Below are 19,094 nucleotides of genomic sequence, written 5' to 3'. Positions count from 1 at the left end.
TCTTCCACAAAAATCTCTATATGCAGTGACCAGAGCAATCCTTCCTAGTTCAGGGGAAAAGGTGCTATTTTTGAACAGAAAGAGAATGGTAGTTACACCGTACACTTGCTTATCATGCTTGTTGAAGCCAGCCTGGAAATTCAGTGCTCATAGAAGCTTCTATATTCCATATATCTTGTTCCTCAAAGCAAGATGTAGAGACAATTTGATTTAATTCTGAATAATATTTTAGTTCCACCAGTGGCAGATTTGCTTCCATAATGGCAGAAGGTAGCCAGAAAACATGAGTTGAATGTAAACATCAAGCTTCTTCATACTGCATTGACTGAGTGCTGAAAGCTGTTTATCATATTTTCTTGCTAGGTCTTGACCAGATGATTGATGGGCAGTAAAATCAATAACAACTGCTTGTTAGAAGCACCACGGATTTATCTGTGCCATGTAAGATTTATTAGATTGGATGGAAGTCCAATTCTACATTTGATTTTACGTGACTAATGCTCCTGGGATAACATTTCATAGCTAGGTGGGGGGTGGCATAGAATAAGTGACACCACTATCAAGTTCATAAATTGGTGTGTCTGGGTGATGGCATAAATATCACCAGCAGCACTGTGTAACGGACTACACATATTGATAGCAAAATCAGCTGTTGATTACTTGCACTGATGCAAAGAAATTAAAGTACAGGTGATCAAAAGTGGTAGATTATGTTATAGAGTCATTTCACTTTGGCTTTGGGTCAGTTATAATTACAACTGAATCTGTATATATTTGACCTTCAGGCATTTGTTCCCTACAAAATCAAAAAGCCTGTTATGAAGACCTGCCTTAGTTAGAATCCCCTGTATTGACATTCACTTCTCTCTGCAACTGGCTTTGTTCAGAGACTAGATAATGTCTTAGACTAATGCACAGCAGAGGTCAGAGCAGCAAGGTCCTCTCGCAGGCTTTTCCTGGAGCATGGGAGAGAGTGATAAGTGTTTGGTGTCAGTTGCTTCTTAAAATGCAAAATGCAAGCAAAGTAAGAGTAAAGAGAGGATGAAAGAAAACCTCAATACAGCCAAATTGATGCTATCTGGCCGGAAAGTCAGCTTCACATGAATAAATCAGCAGTAGAAGAGGATTAACCCTTTATGTGTACTGGCTAATGACAGAAAGTGGCTATTCCCATTGAACTAAAGGACAATGTTCAGCTTTCTAATTCAAATGCTAATTCTTTAAGGAATAGTTTCTTCTTTGACCAGAACTATATTAGTATAAAACACACAGTTCTGGTTCTGTACAAGGCTTATGGAAAACAATTTTATCTGGCTGCGCTTTAATCCATTCTTAAACAATAGGCTTTTCCAGGCCATATATTTCTTTTTATATTTTGGGTAAAAGGCAGGTCAAATCTTTTCTTGAACAGGAATATACATTTAATTTTTTCAACCATCTCAGCAAAGGACACAAGAAAAAACTGAAATAAACATAGAGTTAATACTCACTTACAGATTTGAACATATTTTTATGTTTTCCAGGATAGACTTATAAATGTCTTAGATCTATAGAAATAAAGATATTTAAAATGTTCCCCTAAATCTACTTATTCTTTTGTATCATTTCTGTCTGTAAATTTTAAGATGACTATTTTGTTGGGAGAGAGACAATGAATCCATGGCTAAGCTGATAGAACCCTACTGCCTATCTGTCGCTTGCTTGGTTCTGATGAGGAGGCAGAGGTGATCTGGTCAGCCTAGTACACTTCACTGATCTGGTCTATGGAATCCTCAACATACTTATCTGACCCTCTCCCTCCATCTTGCATTTTCCTCTTTAAATTTATTTTGTCACAAGGAAACTTAGGAGACAAATGGCTTTTAATTTCCCAGTAATTTTCATACATGAGAACTAAAAGATCTCATTTATTTGTTATGTCATTATAATGCATAAGACCATAAAACCGTGCTTTGCAGGTCATATGTTTCCTGTGATTATCAGAAGGTAGGACAGAACAGCAGTTCCACATAGGAGATCTGGAGTCAGACAGCCTGGATTCAAACCCAGGCTTTGCCACTTACAACCAGTACAACTTTATAACCTTTCTGTGCCCTGGTTTTCTCATAGGAAGATGTGTGGATTCTGAAGATTAAATGAGAAGGTGCCTAGAAAGGACTTAGTACAGTATCTGGCACAGAGTGAGTGCTCAGAAATGTTTTTAACAAAAAGCATGAAATACAGGTTTTCAAATTTAATTATTACTGTCAGGCTCATATAAGAAACTTAAAATAATGGGATATGTTACTAATTCTTAATCTTCTTCTTACTGATTCTCTTTTTCAGTAAACAAATCTTCTTGTTTGTTGGTTGGTTTTCAATTTTTGTTATTGAGGTATAATCAGTTTACAATGTTGTGTTAACTTCTGGTGTACAGCACAATGCTTCAGTCATACATGACTATACATATATTCATTTTCATATTCTTTTTTACTGTAAGCTACTACAAGATATTGAATATAGTTCTCTGTGCTATACAGTATAAACTTGTTTATCCATCTTATATATATTAGTCAGTATCTGCAAATCTCGAACTCCCAGTTTATTCCTTCCCACCCCCTTCTCCCCTGGTAACCATAGTTTGTTTTCTATGTCTGTGAGTCTGTTTCTAAACAAACCTTTTAAAAACATCTTCTAAGTGCAGAAATGGGGGAAATAGAGACATACAAGAAACAGTCTATGACTTTGAGTTACTAGGGTCCAGTGGAAGATTCTAAAATATGTAATTTTAATATAGTGGGAGGATGTTCAGTGTGAGAACACAGAGATGGGAGCAATGGAGGGAGAGCGGATAGAAGCTAGGACAGAGTTTGGGACCACGCTGTGAAAGGGAAGGGGACTGAAATGACTGGATCTGTTTCAGACATTTAGGTACAAGAGGGAATCAAAACCGTGGTGCAGACAGGTCTCTGGAGACAGGTGTATTGAGGACAGAAAAGTCGGTGATGTTTCTTTACTCATGACTAGAAATTCAAGGCAAGTTTTCTTGCTCTTTAAGCTTAAAATGAATCAGCTAAAATGAAGAAAACTTTTCTATAGTTAAGGAAAAAAAGTATCTGCAATGAAACCCAGCTGGGGTGGGGGTGCTGCTGGTGCAGGAGGGACCCTGCTGGAGCGGGGAGCAGGAGCAGCACGCAGGCTCTGGCTGGCAGGCTGGCCTTGGGCAAGGCTGTGGAGGCTGGTGGGCTGGGCTTGGCAAGCTAAGTCGGGTGACTGGAAGGTCTAGTCTAGTCAAGAAAATGGTATAGGGCAGGGCTGGTGGATAGGGAGCAGGCTGGTGGGGAGGCTGGCAAGTTGGAAAGTTGGCAGAAATTTGATTTCACAAGCTCCTTGTCCAACCTATTGGCCTTAAACATAACATCACTGTATATGCCAAGTAATTTATTAGAGTTGGTAAAAAAAAAAAATTCCCTTAGGCTTCTTTGTAAGCAATCTCTAGATAAGAATAGAGGAAACTAGCCAATAAGCTAGTAAAGATTACACAGTGGTAAATGAATAGATAGTGTTAAATTAAATATTGTATAATTTCTGCTTCATTGACTCAAAACTGCTCTTTTTGTATTTATGGCATCAGAATGCAGTCTTCTAAGTATAGTACTATAGAGACAATACTTAGAATTAATAAGAATTAGTACCTTCAATAACAAAAGTTCATATGTGTTAAATCATATGCTTTTATAAGTCAGGACAGAAAACCAACATAAGCTAGCTGAAGTGAAAAAGAAGGCGGGAGGTTTGCTGACTCACATAGCTGGAAAGGCAGGAGTGGGAAGCTGGCCTCAGTCATGAATGGTTTCAGGGGCTCAAACAGCATGTCTCAGAATTCTCTGCTTCTTAGCTCTGTATCTCTGTGGGTTGCCTTACGTTCTTCTAATGGAGGAGGAGGAGGAAGAGGCATGGGCACAGACAGCTCCTGGCTTTTATTCTAGCTGCAACAAGCCCAGAAGAAGGCAAGCCTCTTCTGTCCCTGACTCAGTATCTAAAACCCTCAGAGAAGGACTCTGATTGGATTGGCTTGTGTCACGTGCTCCTCCTCTGAATTAATAACATTGGACAGAGGGAGAGGTGTGGTGATTGGCCAGGCCTATATCACGTGTTCCCGCCCCAACTTGGACAGGGAAGGCAGAGCACTGGGTTGGCAGCCCCAGCAGAACCAAATGGACTGGGCAGAGGCAGGTTTGTGGTGGTGAGAGGAGAAGCACTTAACTAAGTAAGAATAGTACAGAGACCAAAACATTAAAAAAAAACAACAACACTAAACTTCATGGTAACTCTAGCTCTTCTTTCTTCTAACAAATAGATGAAATTATTGAAGTGAAACTATATGGTTTTCTTTCTCCCCATGCCCAACCCAATCACATACTTTAAAAGAGGTACTCAAAGTTAGTCCAATATCATGTTTTGGCACCTTCTGTCCTCCTTCCTCCACTCATACACAAGCAACCTGAGGGACCACTTTGCTGTTAGGTGGCCACGTTCACCAGAATACATAATAGCAGTAGGAACAGCCTCACAAACTGCTTGATGGTGGAGCATTACTGGGGAGAGGAAGCACTGAGCTTCAGCTGTCAGTGTCCTCTACACTGTCTGACTTCTTCATCATCTACTCTGTTGTTTCACTTTTGAAGCAGCTCAACAAATTAGTGCTGCAGTTAAAATGCAGAAGATCCAGGTAAAGCAAAAGGACTTTCTTCTGCACTCAGGATGGCTTCCTCTTAGATTATACAAGAGGTGCTGGTCAGTGCCTCCCTGCCCCTACTGCTCACAGAGGCATTCTGCCCTGGGCTCTCCTCCTGCTGAACAGTGACACTAGGAGCCAGGTTTGTATCAAGTGTCTGTCTGTCAGGGCCAGCACTAGGGTGAGGAGAGTGAGGCACCCTCTTTGGAGCAGAAATTAAAGGGGTGCCAAAAACCTTAGTAATAAACATAAATAATATTTTAATGCAATAAAATATTAAAATTTAATTAAAAAATAAAAATGAATGCCAAAATAAATCCACGATGAACAAAAGATCAAAATCTTAAACAAAGACAGGATCAATATTACTGATTTCCTCTTTTGACTCAGGCTCTAGTATGGCCCCGCTTGGCACTGTTACTGATCTTGTCTTTATTTAAAATGTTGATATTTTGCTCATTATGGATTTTTTGCATCCATCTTTATTTTCCAAGATACTGCCTCGCAAGTTTTTTTATCCTGATTACTGAGTTTTTGGTGCCCCTTGATGTTTTTCACCCAAAGTGCCTCACTTGCCTGGCTCTAGTCTTCTGCAACCACCTCACCAGAGGGGTGGGCCTATGACCCAGACAGTCATCTGTAAACTCCTGAATCAATCGGAGCCAATCAAAGCCAATGTTTTCTCTAAACGTGAAAATGTGGCCTAAGAGACACAGAGACACTAGTTAGATGAGAGTGAACACTTGAACTGAAAAGCCATGCTGTACTGGGGCTAGAGGAGTCATGTTGGGCCTTGTGCAGGCCAAGGGAGCCCATCCAGAGAAAGAGAAGTGGCATGAGAGAGTTAGACATGTGCCCGATTGTATGATGTGTTCAAAATATTCTCTGTCCCACTCTGAAAGGCCCTTCCCTGGTGCCTCTCTCTGTTGGAAGAGTGGATTTCCTGCAGCACCGATGTCAGTCTTGGCCACATGACTTGTTTCAGCCAATGGCATGTAAGCAGAAGTGACATAGCATGTCTGAGGGGAAACTGTAAGTACCATTGAGTGGTTCTGCTTTGCTCCCGTCTCTCTACCATAATTTTGGCATATTCCAAATATGTTCTTTCAGCCTAAGTTCAAGAATAAGAAGAATGTGGAGAAGTGCCGCAGCCAACTCTCAGTGGTCATTAGTGGGAGGAAGAAATTATATGCTGTTGTTGTAATTCACCGAGACTTGTAAATTGTTTGTTATTGCAGCATAACTTAGTCCAAGCTGACTGATACACAGAGAGTGAACTTAAACTCTAGTTTTCAGGTCGTCGTCTCCTTGTGAGTTGATTTTATTTCGCATGAAGTCCTCTGAGATCCCTTACGTGGGTTTCTGTTTCTTACAACCAACAATCCCCGACAAAACTGATTAAAAACAATATTATTTAGAATTATTTTGTTCTTAAACATTTACGATATAACAGGTTCTAGTCTCCTCTGTGCCAGGGTTAAGTTATATGCATACACACACTTTGGAAGGTGTTTAGGTAAGAGAAGTGCAATCTATTATATTCATGGTTAGGGTAATTTTCCCTTGTGCATTATTCTTATTAATCAATGACAGATAGCTGTGACAATTTTCTCATACTTTATGAAAATTGATTTGATCTGAAATTATACTTCATAGCATCTTTTAATGGTATATACAGAAAGAACAATTTCTACTACTTCTGAGTGATAATAATACCTTCATTAGAACATTAGAAAAAAGTCATACCAGTTATCATTTTAGCTTTATTATTCAAAAACAAAATACCTTTGTTTAATATACAAAGGTGTAGTGTTCTGTTCCTTGAGCTTAATTCAACTGACTATTCTCTGAGGATCCATGAGGATATGGCTCATTCTTTTAGGCCACTGTCAAGAGTAGCCTTTGTACTACACCCTGTGCTCTGGAAGGAGCAAGCAAAGTATCCCAAGCTGGGGGATGAGTTTTTTTTTTATGCAGTAACTATTGATTAGTACGATAATAATTTCTGTTTTATGCAAAAACTTTCTATTTTGCCAAACTGAAATTAGTAAGTTATAAACACTTAAGTTATTTTTTTCAAATTATTTCAAAATATTTCCCCAAATATAGTTTTAACTACCTTATGTCCTGTGAGTAGGAAGCACAGAAAGGTTATGAGATTTACTTAAAGTAATAAGTGGCGGCATCATATCAAGAACCCAGATCTCCTGTAATATAGCTCTTTCTATCTTGTCTCAGTACAAAGGGCAACAATTCATTTCTCTGTAACATTCTCCTTAATACCTGTAAGACTGTTTACATTGCACACAGAATGTCTAATTATACTAGAAGTAAACTTTTTAAAAATTTTACAAAACATGAACATATGTTACCCCTTATAATTACCACAGGAATATCTAGAATATATTGTGTTTACTGCTGATATATACACATATATATATGTGTATATATATATGTGTATATATACACATATATAATATATATTCTGAACACCACTTTAGTTATATTAAATAACATTTTTGCTACACAAATGTTTGATGAGATGCCACCATACTACAAAGCAGTTAAAAAATTATGGAAAATTTTCCCATAATACTTTGACGATGAAAGCATAATAACTGATGATTTATTTTAAAACGTTTAAATTGCAAATCTTTGTTTTAAAAAAAGAAGGTAAGAGAAATTAACATTCGAGATAAGATTCACAATGAATAGCCAGTGTTTAGGGTAGAAAGATAAAAGAAAGTTCTTGCTCAACAGTACAAACACAAAGGAATGGCTACAAATATATTACTGATTCAGTGATTGATAAAATACCAGGAATTCAAGGATAATGTTAGAGTTAGAAATATGAATTACTAAAACTACAAAGTAATAATAATGATTCCAATTGCTTATATGACAGTGTCTACAGAATCTTTTTTTGGTGTGTCGAGCAATTTTTTATAACAACCTAAGTTCAGTTAAGGAACAGAGCAAGTGCTGATTCTAAATAAAAAGTGTTACCAGCTATCTGTCTTATAAGACAACTTCCTGCATTATTATTTTTCATGGATTTTGAAGGCCACATATATCTGAAAAGTATTTTAATTTGGTCATTTGACAACTAATGAATTTCAACCAGTTGTTTTTAAAACCACTTAAAAGATAAACTTCAGCCACTTTGTCTTGAATGTGTAAGATCGATGACTTAGTGCCTGAGGGAAACATTTATTCACAGGGTTTTCCTTATCACTAGAAATGTCTAAATATTAACGAAAACTTTCAGGTCTAGTGATAACTGGTGTTGATAACTAACTGCCCAAATTTAGGAGAACTACTTAGTGTAATTCTTTGCTGTCCTGTGTTTTGAAGGGCATAGAAATTCCGGCTCATGAGCTTTTTATAAGGATGGAAGATAAATAGATTATATAAGAAAATTGAATGTTAACACATTACCTTATGAAGGAGAGAAGGTGGGGGAGTAATGTTTGTTGTTCTTCTAACAGATAAGTGAATGTTAAAATCTGTCATCCTTCCGCCTTATATTTCTTGGCAGTTTAATAATCTAGATATTGACTGGACAAAATTATGACTATTAACTATTTTGAAAAAATGTGCTGAAGATCAGAGAAGAAATGGTCTTTTCAAAAAATGAACCAATAGTCCCTTCCTAGGCTACTTATGTCATGTCTCAAGGGCTTTAAATCTTCTTTAGCAGACAGCAACCCTGTCCATAACACACTACCTACTCACAACGTCCATTACCAATAAAACAAATGGTTTAACATTGCAAATCTGCACAGGGCTTGATAGAGATTTAAAAGTTGCCTTTGGTCTTAATGGATGAAGTATAGGTTCTTCTTCACAGAAAAGTAATGCTGTGGTTTGACCACTGTAATTAGAGTGTGCCTCTAAGTTTTTTTTCCAGACAGGGTGATTAATTTCTTAGTTCCAAGGATAGTTTTGTAGGGCATTTAACATAGGCTATAGTTAGCAGTTTAAGAGTGAAATCATTTATGAAGAAAAAATTGGCCATGAACTAAAAAGTTTTGAAAAAGTTCAAAATTAAATATCATTAAAAATTTTTTAATTAAAGCATTTGAAAATTAGGGGCATGTGCCTAGGGGATTCAAATTTGTGTGACTTGTCTCCATCAGTACTAATATGGTTTAATAGGTTATATGCGAGAACACAAATGACTGTAAACATGGATCATGTTCAATTAATATTAAAATTAAAAGTTAGAGCTCCCCCATTACTGAAAATGGTGATGTTTTATTTTTTCTTGCTGTAAATAAAATATCAATGTTTCAGCCTTAACCCCAGGGCCTCTCTCAAAGGCTAGCCTGTCTAGTCTCCAAGGAATGCTGGGAAACCGTGAGAGAGGCACAACTGAGGCCTGAACACCACGTCTACCACCCCACCTCATCCTTGGGCTTGCAACTCAATGATGTGAAGAAAACCTCCCTGTGATAGTCCTGAACCCCTGCACTGTGCTTTGCACCTCCAATTAAGTGGATTATTTAAAAAGTGGAAGTCAAATTCATGTACATCTCCTCAAGACTAGTTTCCTTTCTTCTAAGCAGTGTGGGCAATAACATTATAAAGATTTTCCTCATGAAGTTTATTTTCATGTAAGTGTGTTGGGGGAGTAATATATAAATACAAAAGTAACATGACAATTAAAATATATAGCATGCCAGTCAGTGATAAGAAAAAGCAGGGAGGGAACTAAGAGGATCAGAAATGTCTCACTGCAAGGGTGACATCTGAGCAACGATCTGAAGGAGACGAGAGATTGAACTATTCAGATATAGGTTATTGGTCTCAGCCTGAAGGAGCATCAAATGCAAAGGCCCTGGGACCAGAAGGGGCCTGCATTGGTTGAGGAAAGGCAAGAGAGGCATTGTGGCTGAAGCAGAGGTAATGGGAGGAAACGAGGTTCATGAGGCCAAAGGGGAACAGGTCATGTAAGGTCCTGGTAGACCATCTTAAGGACCATCTAAGAAAAGTGGGGGACAATTGGAGCATTTTGAACAGAGGAGTGGCATGACTTAACATGTTGTTAAAGGCACTGTTCTTGAAGCTAGCTTTGGCAGAGGCACCATCAAAAGAGATCAGAAAGATAAATTTGGAAACAGGTGTCTCAAAGTTTGCACAGACAACTACTGACAGGCGAAAAGGGTTGAATTCTGGTTAAATGTGTGTGTGGGTAATCGGCAGGAGGGGTTTCCCCTGGGAGACGGGACGATGCACCTGCCTAGCTTTCGGGCCTCGACCGCTCTGAAACCGCCAGTCCTGCCGCTCCAGTCCAGATCCCCTCCGGGAGGGTCAGGGCCACAGCCTTCAGGCCGTGTTGCCATGGCGACTACAGGATTCCCTTTTTCCCCCGCCTTCCCACTCCCGACTCGTTTGCCTCCTGAGCGCAAAGCACCCAGACCTGCATCCTTTCCGGCGCGGACACAGGGTCTGGGCCAGCTCCGACTCATCTGTATTCCGCTCTCGGCGTTGTCCCCACCCCGCCGCGACTCCAAGCTCCAGCCTATCCAGCAGCTCCAATTCCCAGCGGTCTGCGCCGCCCAACCGCCCCCACCTCCTCCTAGGGGACCGCGGCCAGAGCCTTACAACCTGCCCGGAGCGTCCCAGGCGGCCCTGAGCACGGCCGCGGGTCCTCCCAGTCACGCATTGCTTTACCGCACGCTGGTGGCGGCCTACAGCTGCACATTCGCGGCGGGTAGGGGGCGCCCTGCGCCAGGTGACACCCAGGGGAGACCCGCTCTACGCATCCTCGCAACAACTCTCTGGAGATGTTCAACTCCCCTGTGCACCGTTTAAGGTCCCTCTGCGCTTCCTGCAATGCACCAGACGGGGGAAGCAGATATTGGAGGCACCTGCACTGCGCCCCGGCTGGGATGCAGTGTGCTCAAAAGAAGGGGAACGAATACTGCAAAACCGGATGACTGGAGGCGCGGGGAGTTCGGGTGGGTTTTCTTAGGACTCACCTTGTGCAGTTTCCACATGGCCCCCAGAGCTTTGACTTCGTGGCTGGAGTGTTTGCCCTCCTCCAAGCACTGGTAGCACACTGGCATCTTGCATTGTACGCAGTACATGCTGTGATTCTCCAGCTCGTGGTCTGTACAGGTGGAGACCTTGCGCGGGCTCAGCCGCCGGCTCACGCGGCCCTGGGCCGGGGGCACCAGGCGGTGCTTGGCCAAGGGCCCCCGGGGCGGGTGGCAGCGCAGGCGGCACGGATCACAGTAGAAGACATCGCACTGTTCGCACATGACGGTGGCTTCCTTGGGCGCCTTCTCGCAGAGCTGGCACTTAAGGGCCGCCGCTTTGCTCTGCTGGTAGCGGTCAATTACCCCTTCCAGGACGCGGTTCTTGGGGAAGCCGCGAAGTCCCCGGTCATCCAGGATGAGGCTGCGGTGGCACTGGGGGCAGGTGATACAGGAGTTGCGGGGCACCGGGGCCAAGGCCGCTGACAGGTGGGTGGGCGGTGGCGGCATAGCAGGGGGGAACACACGGACACCGTTGGGGGACTTCTGGCACGGGGTAGTCGGAGCGCTGGCGAAACCCCCGTAGGAGCCATAGCCGCTGTCCGCCTCGCTGTAAAGGCTCATCTTGTCCAGGTCCAGATAGTCATAGTCGGAGACCCCGGAGCCCGAGGCCCGTCGGCTCTGAGGGGACTCCGACTCTGGGGTCTGCACCAGGATGTTGCGGGCGCACGCCTGACATATATTGTGAGAGCAGGGCAGGATGATGGGCTCCCGATAGAAGGAGCCGCATACGGGGCATTTTAACTCTTCTTCCATCTCTTCCATGGGGACCGGGCTGGGAGCGAAGCAGCGGCAGCTGCAACGGGTGCCTGAGGTGACGAGGTGGCCGAGAGATCTGTCGTGTCCAGCACCTTGGCCAGCAGCGGCGGCAGTGGCAGTGGCGGTGGCGCCTTCCCGCGTCGCCTAGGCGCCGACTCCCTGTGAGGCGCTCTCTCTGTGAGCCACCGAACCGCGGCGCCGCGCGCCAGCCCAGGACCACCCCCTCCTGCTCCCCTCGTCCCGCCCCGGCCTGTAAACAGCGACCTATTGGACGGCGGTAGGGAGAGGGGAAATCTCATTGGCCACACGCCCCGTCCTTCTCCTCTCCTCTGCAGGCCGCAGGGGGTTTAGTGAGGATGAGGGGAATCTTCGCTCCCGGCTGCATGATCTCGGGAGGGGGCCGGCGTGCGGAGGCGAGGGCACCGGGAAGGAGGAATTAGGCGGGTGACTCATCCCTCGCCCCGCTTCCTTCCGACCTCCGGCGCAGTTACCCAAGAGCGGGGCGTGAGAAACCCCTCCCCGCGGCGAGGGGGCTGGCGCTTGTCGCCGGCGTCCGCCTTTGGCTTGCAGCTATGGCCTCCGCGCCGGCCTCCCCTCAGCGAGAGCTGTGCCGCTCGGAGACCTCCCTTCTCCTTCCGCCGCTGGCGCCTTACTAGGGCCTGGGTTTCCGCGAGGCCGCCGGGCGGCTCTCCCTCTCAGGAGCCCGCCGAAGCCGGCCCCTGGCCATCCCGCATCCCGGGTGTCCGACGGCGCAGGCCGTGAGCCCTGGTGGGGGTCTCTCCGTTTCTTTCCCCTTCAGTTCCTGACGTCTGAAAGGGGACGGATAATCGATTTCCTAGTGTTGCCATGAGATTTAAACTAGGTGACCGATGTAAAGCCTCGGTATATGAGTTAAAATCTTTGTCCCCTTCATTTCACGCCTTCAGTTCAGCCTTGGCGCAGCGGCTCTGTACCGTGCGGTGTGAACGTGCTTCTGTATCTACCCTCTTCACGTCAAAGAGCCTCTGCCCCTCGTCGACCCCCCGCCCCCCCACCCCCCTCCACCCCAAGCTGTGTTCCCACAGGCTCCCAGCACCTGGCTGAGCTTTCACAAGGCCCCCAGAACCTTTGGTTTACTTGAGGCAGAAATGGGTTGTCTATTCTCTGAGTGCCCAAGGTTTAGTAAACTATCTCTAGATGAATCACGTTGTCACTGCACAGTCTCAACGAGTGACTCCAAATAGCATTATTCCGTGTTGTGTGGCCCGAGCATCTACCACAGCTTCCAGAATGCTGGGTTCTGTTTCTTCTAGCGCGGTGCGTGGGGTGATGTTGGTGGGCGGCTAGTTCTAGTGTCAGACCTCATGTATTAACCCTTCTTCTCAGCTCTCCCCAAACACTGCTGGAGATAACTGGTCCTTTGCAGAACTGTTGACTTGATGGTGGAGGACCAAAACAAACAAACCATCTTTAAGTGACATTGTGACATTCTGTAGTAACTTATTTGAAGTAGCACTTGGCTGCCTTTGGCTGAGTGATTTATGAAGTAAATGACAAAATTTCTTTCCAACTTCTAACAAGTCTTCCAATTTTCCATCCTCCAAAAAAGAGATAACTTGATTACATGCAGCTCATTTAAATCACTTTACTGTGCAGGAAAAAAGAAGGAAAAAAAAAAAAAAAAGAAAGAAAGAAAGGGGGAAAAAAAGAAAGAAAAAAGAAAGAAAGAAAAAGACTGCTTATAACCCTGCCCTTGGAGAAATAGTCCTGTAAACTAGGTTATCTTTCCAACACCTTCTTCAATTGCAATGAGAACAGCACATGATCACTGGGGGAAAAACAGTTCTCACTGTTATTTCAGGTTATGCTTATCACAAATGCTCTGTGATTTATTTTTAACATAGCTTTTAACTAGTTGAGTCCAGAGCATCCAAAGGCATATGTATTCTGTTTACAGACACTGAACTTCTTCATGTGAGTTTGGAACATTACCTGTATCTGCAGGATATCTGTAACTTATAGATCCCAAGAGAACTTGCTAATAAAAAAAGTAATTATTAATAAATTGTTAGAAAGGAGTGTCAGTAGCATCCATAATTTACAAGCCTTTAAATGACTTTTATATGTATTTGGCCAATTGTAGTAGCCTTTGGGTCAGTGCTTTGGATGTTTCAAGGTGAGCAGCTGTTACTCTTTTTATGAGTTTGAACTTTATCACAGTATACCATCTGCTATGGATTGAATGTTTATGTTTCTCCAAAGTTCCTATCTTGAAATCCTAACCCCCAAGGTGATGGTGTGGCCCTTGGCAGAGCCTTCATGAATGGGATTAATGCCCTTATAAGAGTGGACCAAGAAAGATCTCTTGCCCCCTTCCATCATGTCAGGTTACCATGTGAAAACCACCACTGTGAGGAAGCAGACCCTCACCAGATACCAGATTTACTGGCAATTTGGTTTTGTACTTCCTAGACTCCAGAACTCTGAGAGATTAATTTCTGTTGTTTATAAACTACCCAGTCTGTGGTGTTTTGTTTCAGAAGCCCGAACAGACTAAGACACTATCTAAGAGGTCTGTTTATTAGCAGGAAGCTTACGCTTAGTTCAAGTAAAATACAGTCTTAGGGAATGTCTGTGGTGTAATACCCTATTGGTTTCACAGAAAATCAATAGAATGAAGATTAGAATATAGTCAATATACAAAAATTTGATCTGTCATGAAATACATTGAGATGATTTAAGTGTTAGATCTATTTGGTCAGGAATCAGCTAAATCAATCCCAGGAGATTTAAATGACTATCATTTATTTAGTGTTCATACTATTCCAGGCAATGAGTTTATTTATTTATATACATTATCTAGTTCAATATCTATAATAATGAAAGGAGATGGGTACAATTATCTCCATTTTAAAGATGAGTAAATTGAGGATAAGTGAAGTACTGAAGGTCAAATATTAGTGAGGCTGGGATTTCTTTCTTTGTTCATTCATTCATTCATTCATTCATGCATTCAACAAATGCTGAGCTCCACTGTCAGGTTCTGTGTGTGATAAATACCAAAATGATTTTTGTTAACTTCTATGCTTATTCTGTTTACCTTCCCTGAGAGTTTATCATTTTCTTGAATTTATTTCTCTAAAATATTTTGATACTTCCCCCTCATGTTGCAGTAGTTGGCCATAACGTTCTTTAAAGCCCTCCAATAGGTTGTGTTTGAAGGGAAATAAAAATCTGAATGTAGCTGACATTACAGAAATATCACAGGGAATATCTTCTCTCTTCCAGCTGGTGATCAGCCCATGCCCTGAAGCAGGAGGATTGGTAGCCCTGGGGTGACTGCAGATGTTCTCATGTGTGTAAAGTGCCTGATTATCCCCTGAAACTTACTATTCACCCAAATGATGCTCTTTGGCAAGAAATTGAGCAAATTTAAAAGGTACTAGCAGCTTTTCCATGTTTTTTTTAAGACAAATGTTTTCCAATGAAAAATGTAGGTGTTTTCCTATTTACTTTTGACTACAGTGCTCAATTATTAACACAACAGTCTCTGATTCTAAAGAATGAACACTCAGAGAAGAAATAATTCTCTCCTTCTCCCCACATTCTCTTCTACAGCCACAAATCCTTAGTGACAGGGGGAAAAAATCAGTGAAAGGAGCTGATTATAGGCTCTGGTAAGACTCTATGACACATAGATAAAAAATATTCCGTGTTTACTTTGTAATTACTTTGTAATTAAGGATATTGCTGAATGTGGCTTGTAGAAGTTGCATTATTTGAAAGTAATGGAGGTGATGTTCTATTTCAAAAGAAATTTTGAGGAAACTTTTTTTAATGGGGTAATTTAACCCCTTAATATTTAAACTTGTAATGTTTGTACCATCCTTTAATAACCTCCATATTTATTTATTGTGAATATTCTTTTGTCTTTTTAATTATGCAATAATTAAAGTAACTTAAGTGTTTTGCCTTAAATTTAGTACTACTGGAAGATGACCTTATTCAAATTCTGTAGTATTTCTAACTAAGTTTTATATTTCTATATTTCTAAGTAATATAGAACTAATACTTTGGAAAGGGTAGACAGGAGACTCTGGGAAGATGGAAGTTTAATGAATCATATATTAAGGTAAAACAGTTGGAGGATAAATCCAGGAGACCCAACTTGTGAATAATAGGAATCCTAGAAAGAAGAAAAGGCACAGATGGAGGAAAAGTCACAACTGAAAAAATAATTTTCCTGAGTCAAATAAAGATACATGAGATTATAGATGGAAAAGATTTCAGAATTATATATGACCTTTTCTAGGAAAAAACGTTTCAGATCATTTTCTCCCCAGGGTGAATGAGAATAGGCTCTGGGGGACACAATACTTAGAGCATCCTGTACAAGTTCTTGGAATAAGCAGAAAGTCAGAACCACTTGTTACATGATGGCATCTAAATGGTATAAAATAGAGCTTACACTCATTTGGGGGAGGAAAATTGCTAAAATATGGCTGCACTACTTCTAGAGATTTTATTATTAATTCCTGTTCTTTGATATGAATTTTTACTCAAATTTCAAGCAGAAGATATCTATGCCTTAAAATAAAATACAAGTTTAATGTAATAAGCATATTGATTTAATATTTAAGCAAAGAAGAAACATAATAATACCTTTGGGATGGTACCTAATTTATCACTAATAGTTTCATGTATTAGATGTCATTTGGCTCTCATAACCCTGGTGAGTAAGTGACCATCTTTATAGAAACAAAGGTTCTTAAAAATTAAGTAATGTGCCCAGGGCCATGAAGAAGGCATTGGGCTAGAACTCAGGTCATACATAGAAATAGCCCAACCAACTTGTAAGAGAACATTTTGTTGTCATAATTTCTAATAGTAGCACTCTACTATGCAATGTTTTCGCAGCTTCAGTGACATTTATAGGGTAGTTACATAGTAAAATATGATGCCAATTTTTATGAAGTGGCTAATATTTATTGCTCCATATTTCTCTTCCTTGTTGCCACCAATGGATACTATATTAGAAAGCCTTTATGTAGATTTTGGGATAGTTTCATTTATTGCTGGTTTTTGAGCCCCAGATTTTCCAGTTTTACTAATCAACTTCTGATGAGAGACTGAATGAGCAAGATCATTTTTCTTGCCCCAAATCCGTGATTCAGATCTCTTTGAATTGCTTATAATCACCTCTTAATTGATTGGCTATTAAATTATTTTATAACACTTCACAAATTTGGATGTACATTTGGTTCTTTACTGCAACCTCCAATTATGCTGGAATAATTATTTTTGCAGTGTAGATGACAAATAATTATTTATGGGTTGAATGAAAATCCTCTTGTACATTTTTACAGATTCAGTAACTAACATGGGCTTTTATTTGAGTGGCATGTTTGTGGTTTTGAAAATAGCTGGTTCTCTAAAATGACAGTTAAAAAAAATCTGAGTAGAGATAATTATGGGTTTAATTTAAAAAAATAACGCAACCAATTAAAAATATTTATTGCTGTCTTGGTGATTATGAGAGACCAAAGGAAGATGTCCTTGCCCTCTAAGAGTGAATGTTTATTAGAGAATAATACAAAATCACTCATGATCACAGTATAAGACCATAAGTGCCAGAAAATGGTTCCACTGTGTCTTGAGGGGTCAAAGGAGGGAGGGAGCACATATGGGTGAGGTTATGAAGTCTTCATAGGTTGGATTCAGAAGAAAGGGGTGGGGAAGAATATTTAGTAGGGTACACAGTAAGCAGAGAAGTTGGAGTTTGGAGCTTTTGCAGATAAAATTTATAGTAAAGAAAATCAACCCAGTATTATTATTTTAGTGCATAGGACACAAGAACATATGGATGGAAGAAGGACCTAGATTTTTTTCCAAAAGGGCAGAAACATGTCCACAAGTCTTAGCATCCCCTAAAGACTCAGAATAATTGCTTGCTAACTGACAAAAATCTGATACTCTCCAGAGTCTAGAAAGGAAGAAGGGAATTTAACAATATATTTTTAATAAAAAAATATGTATGTTAATTATTTAAAGAATAAACAACTTAGAACCAAGAATTGAAGTACTTTTCCTTTTGGGTACTCTATGTCTTTTATTGTAGAGCTAAGGTAGGCTCTCATAGCATTTATTCAGGTTACTCAAATATTGCAATCTTCTCTTTGAGTTCCTCCATTCCAGATGCTGTGTGCAGTGAAAGAAGCATGACTATTGGGATCAGACAGAGCTGGATGTGAACCCACTTACTAGGCACAAGAACATGGGTATCAATTTCATGAAGATATTGTCTTTCTCATTGCTGTGTATCCCAAGAGTGTAGAACAGTGCCTGAATATAATGAGTGCTTCGTAAATATTTGTTCAGTGAATTAATGATCCCTTTGAACCTCAGTTTTCTCATTAATATAGTGGAAAACATAATACCTAACTCAAAAAGTTGTACTGAGAAATTAAATAAGAAAATATGCCTATGGTCCAGCAATCCCACTGCAGGGCATGTCTGGAAAAAACTAATTTGAAAAGATACATGCACCCCATTGTTCATGGCTGCACTATTTACAATAGCCAAGACATGGAAACAACCTAAATGTCCATCGATAGATGACTGGATAAAGAAGTTGTGGTATATGTATACATGGGAATACTATTCAGTCATAAAGAATAAAATAATCAAACCAAGTGAAGTAAGCCAGAAAGAGAGAAAAATATCATATAATATCACTTATATGTGGAATTAAAAAAGGACACAAATGAACTTATTTACAAAACAGAAACAGACACAGACATAGAAGACAAACTTATGGTTACTGGGGGAAAGACGGTAGGTAGGGATAAACTGGGAATTGAGATTTGCAGAATTACTAACTACTCTATACAAAATAGATAAACAACAAGGTCTTACTGTATAGCACAGGGAACTATATTCAATATCTTATATTGGCCTATAACAAAAAAATATGAAAAGGAATATGTATATGTATAAGTGAATCCTATGCCGTACACCAGAAATTTACACATATTGTAAATAGACTATACTTCAATAAAAAAAAAAATAAACATCTCTAACACAGTACCTTTCATGAACTAGGTTTCTAAAAAACATGACTTTCTTTTCATCCTCAGATTGATATGCACTAACTGAATCTTTATTAATTAATTTATTTTCTGTTTTTATGACTATACATCTGATTTTTTAATACATATGATCTAATATCTGTAGGTCCAAGGGCACCATGGAAATGTGTCTTTATGTGGATTGGGACAAAGAAACCAGTGTTGGCTGTGATACTTTTTGCTGGCTGAGCCAAAGCCTATGCTGAGAGAAATGGAGATGAGGCACAGAATGACAGTGGGGTGAATCTGATTCTCGGCTCTGTGCCTGCCTGGGAATGCCAGTGGGTTCCCCTGTTTTTGATGACATGACCAACTTAATTTAGTTTTACAAAAATGAGAGCAGGCTAGTTGATCTAGGCTTTGTCCATTAAAGCTGCTCAAGTTAGAAATAAGTCACTTAAAGGGCTAGCTCCTTTTATTTAATATAGATAAAACTCCTATCCTGATAATTCCATTGAATTTTATGAAAAT

At 40.7% G+C, this 19,094-nt stretch overlaps 1 protein-coding gene across 10 annotated transcripts in view; it reads right to left on the bottom strand.

The window, feature by feature from the left end:
- The window catches only part of TRIM9 (tripartite motif containing 9), a 104,673-nt gene extending 92,174 nt beyond the window's left edge, over positions 1-12,499 (bottom strand). For 3 of the 10 annotated variants that reach the window (XM_045504296.2, XM_045504295.2, XM_010966977.3), the window contains exon 1: positions 10,702-12,496. In XM_045504296.2, coding sequence (XP_045360252.2) covers positions 10,702-11,523 — 822 coding nt within the window. In that variant the 5' untranslated portion in view covers positions 11,524-12,496. Of the gene's footprint in view, positions 1-10,701 lie in introns of all 10 variants that reach the window. The other 7 variants (XM_010966976.3, XM_045504293.2, XM_045504297.2 and 4 more) reach the window with 6 other exon arrangements.
- Positions 12,500-19,094: the final 6,595 nt, after the last annotated feature.

The sequence above is a fragment of the Camelus bactrianus genome, chromosome 6 (genome assembly GCF_048773025.1).
Source record: "Camelus bactrianus isolate YW-2024 breed Bactrian camel chromosome 6, ASM4877302v1, whole genome shotgun sequence".
Classification (NCBI taxonomy): domain Eukaryota; kingdom Metazoa; phylum Chordata; class Mammalia; order Artiodactyla; family Camelidae; genus Camelus; species Camelus bactrianus.
The sequence above is the reverse complement of the archived record's forward strand: the minus strand, read 5'-3'. Positions and strand labels throughout refer to the sequence as shown.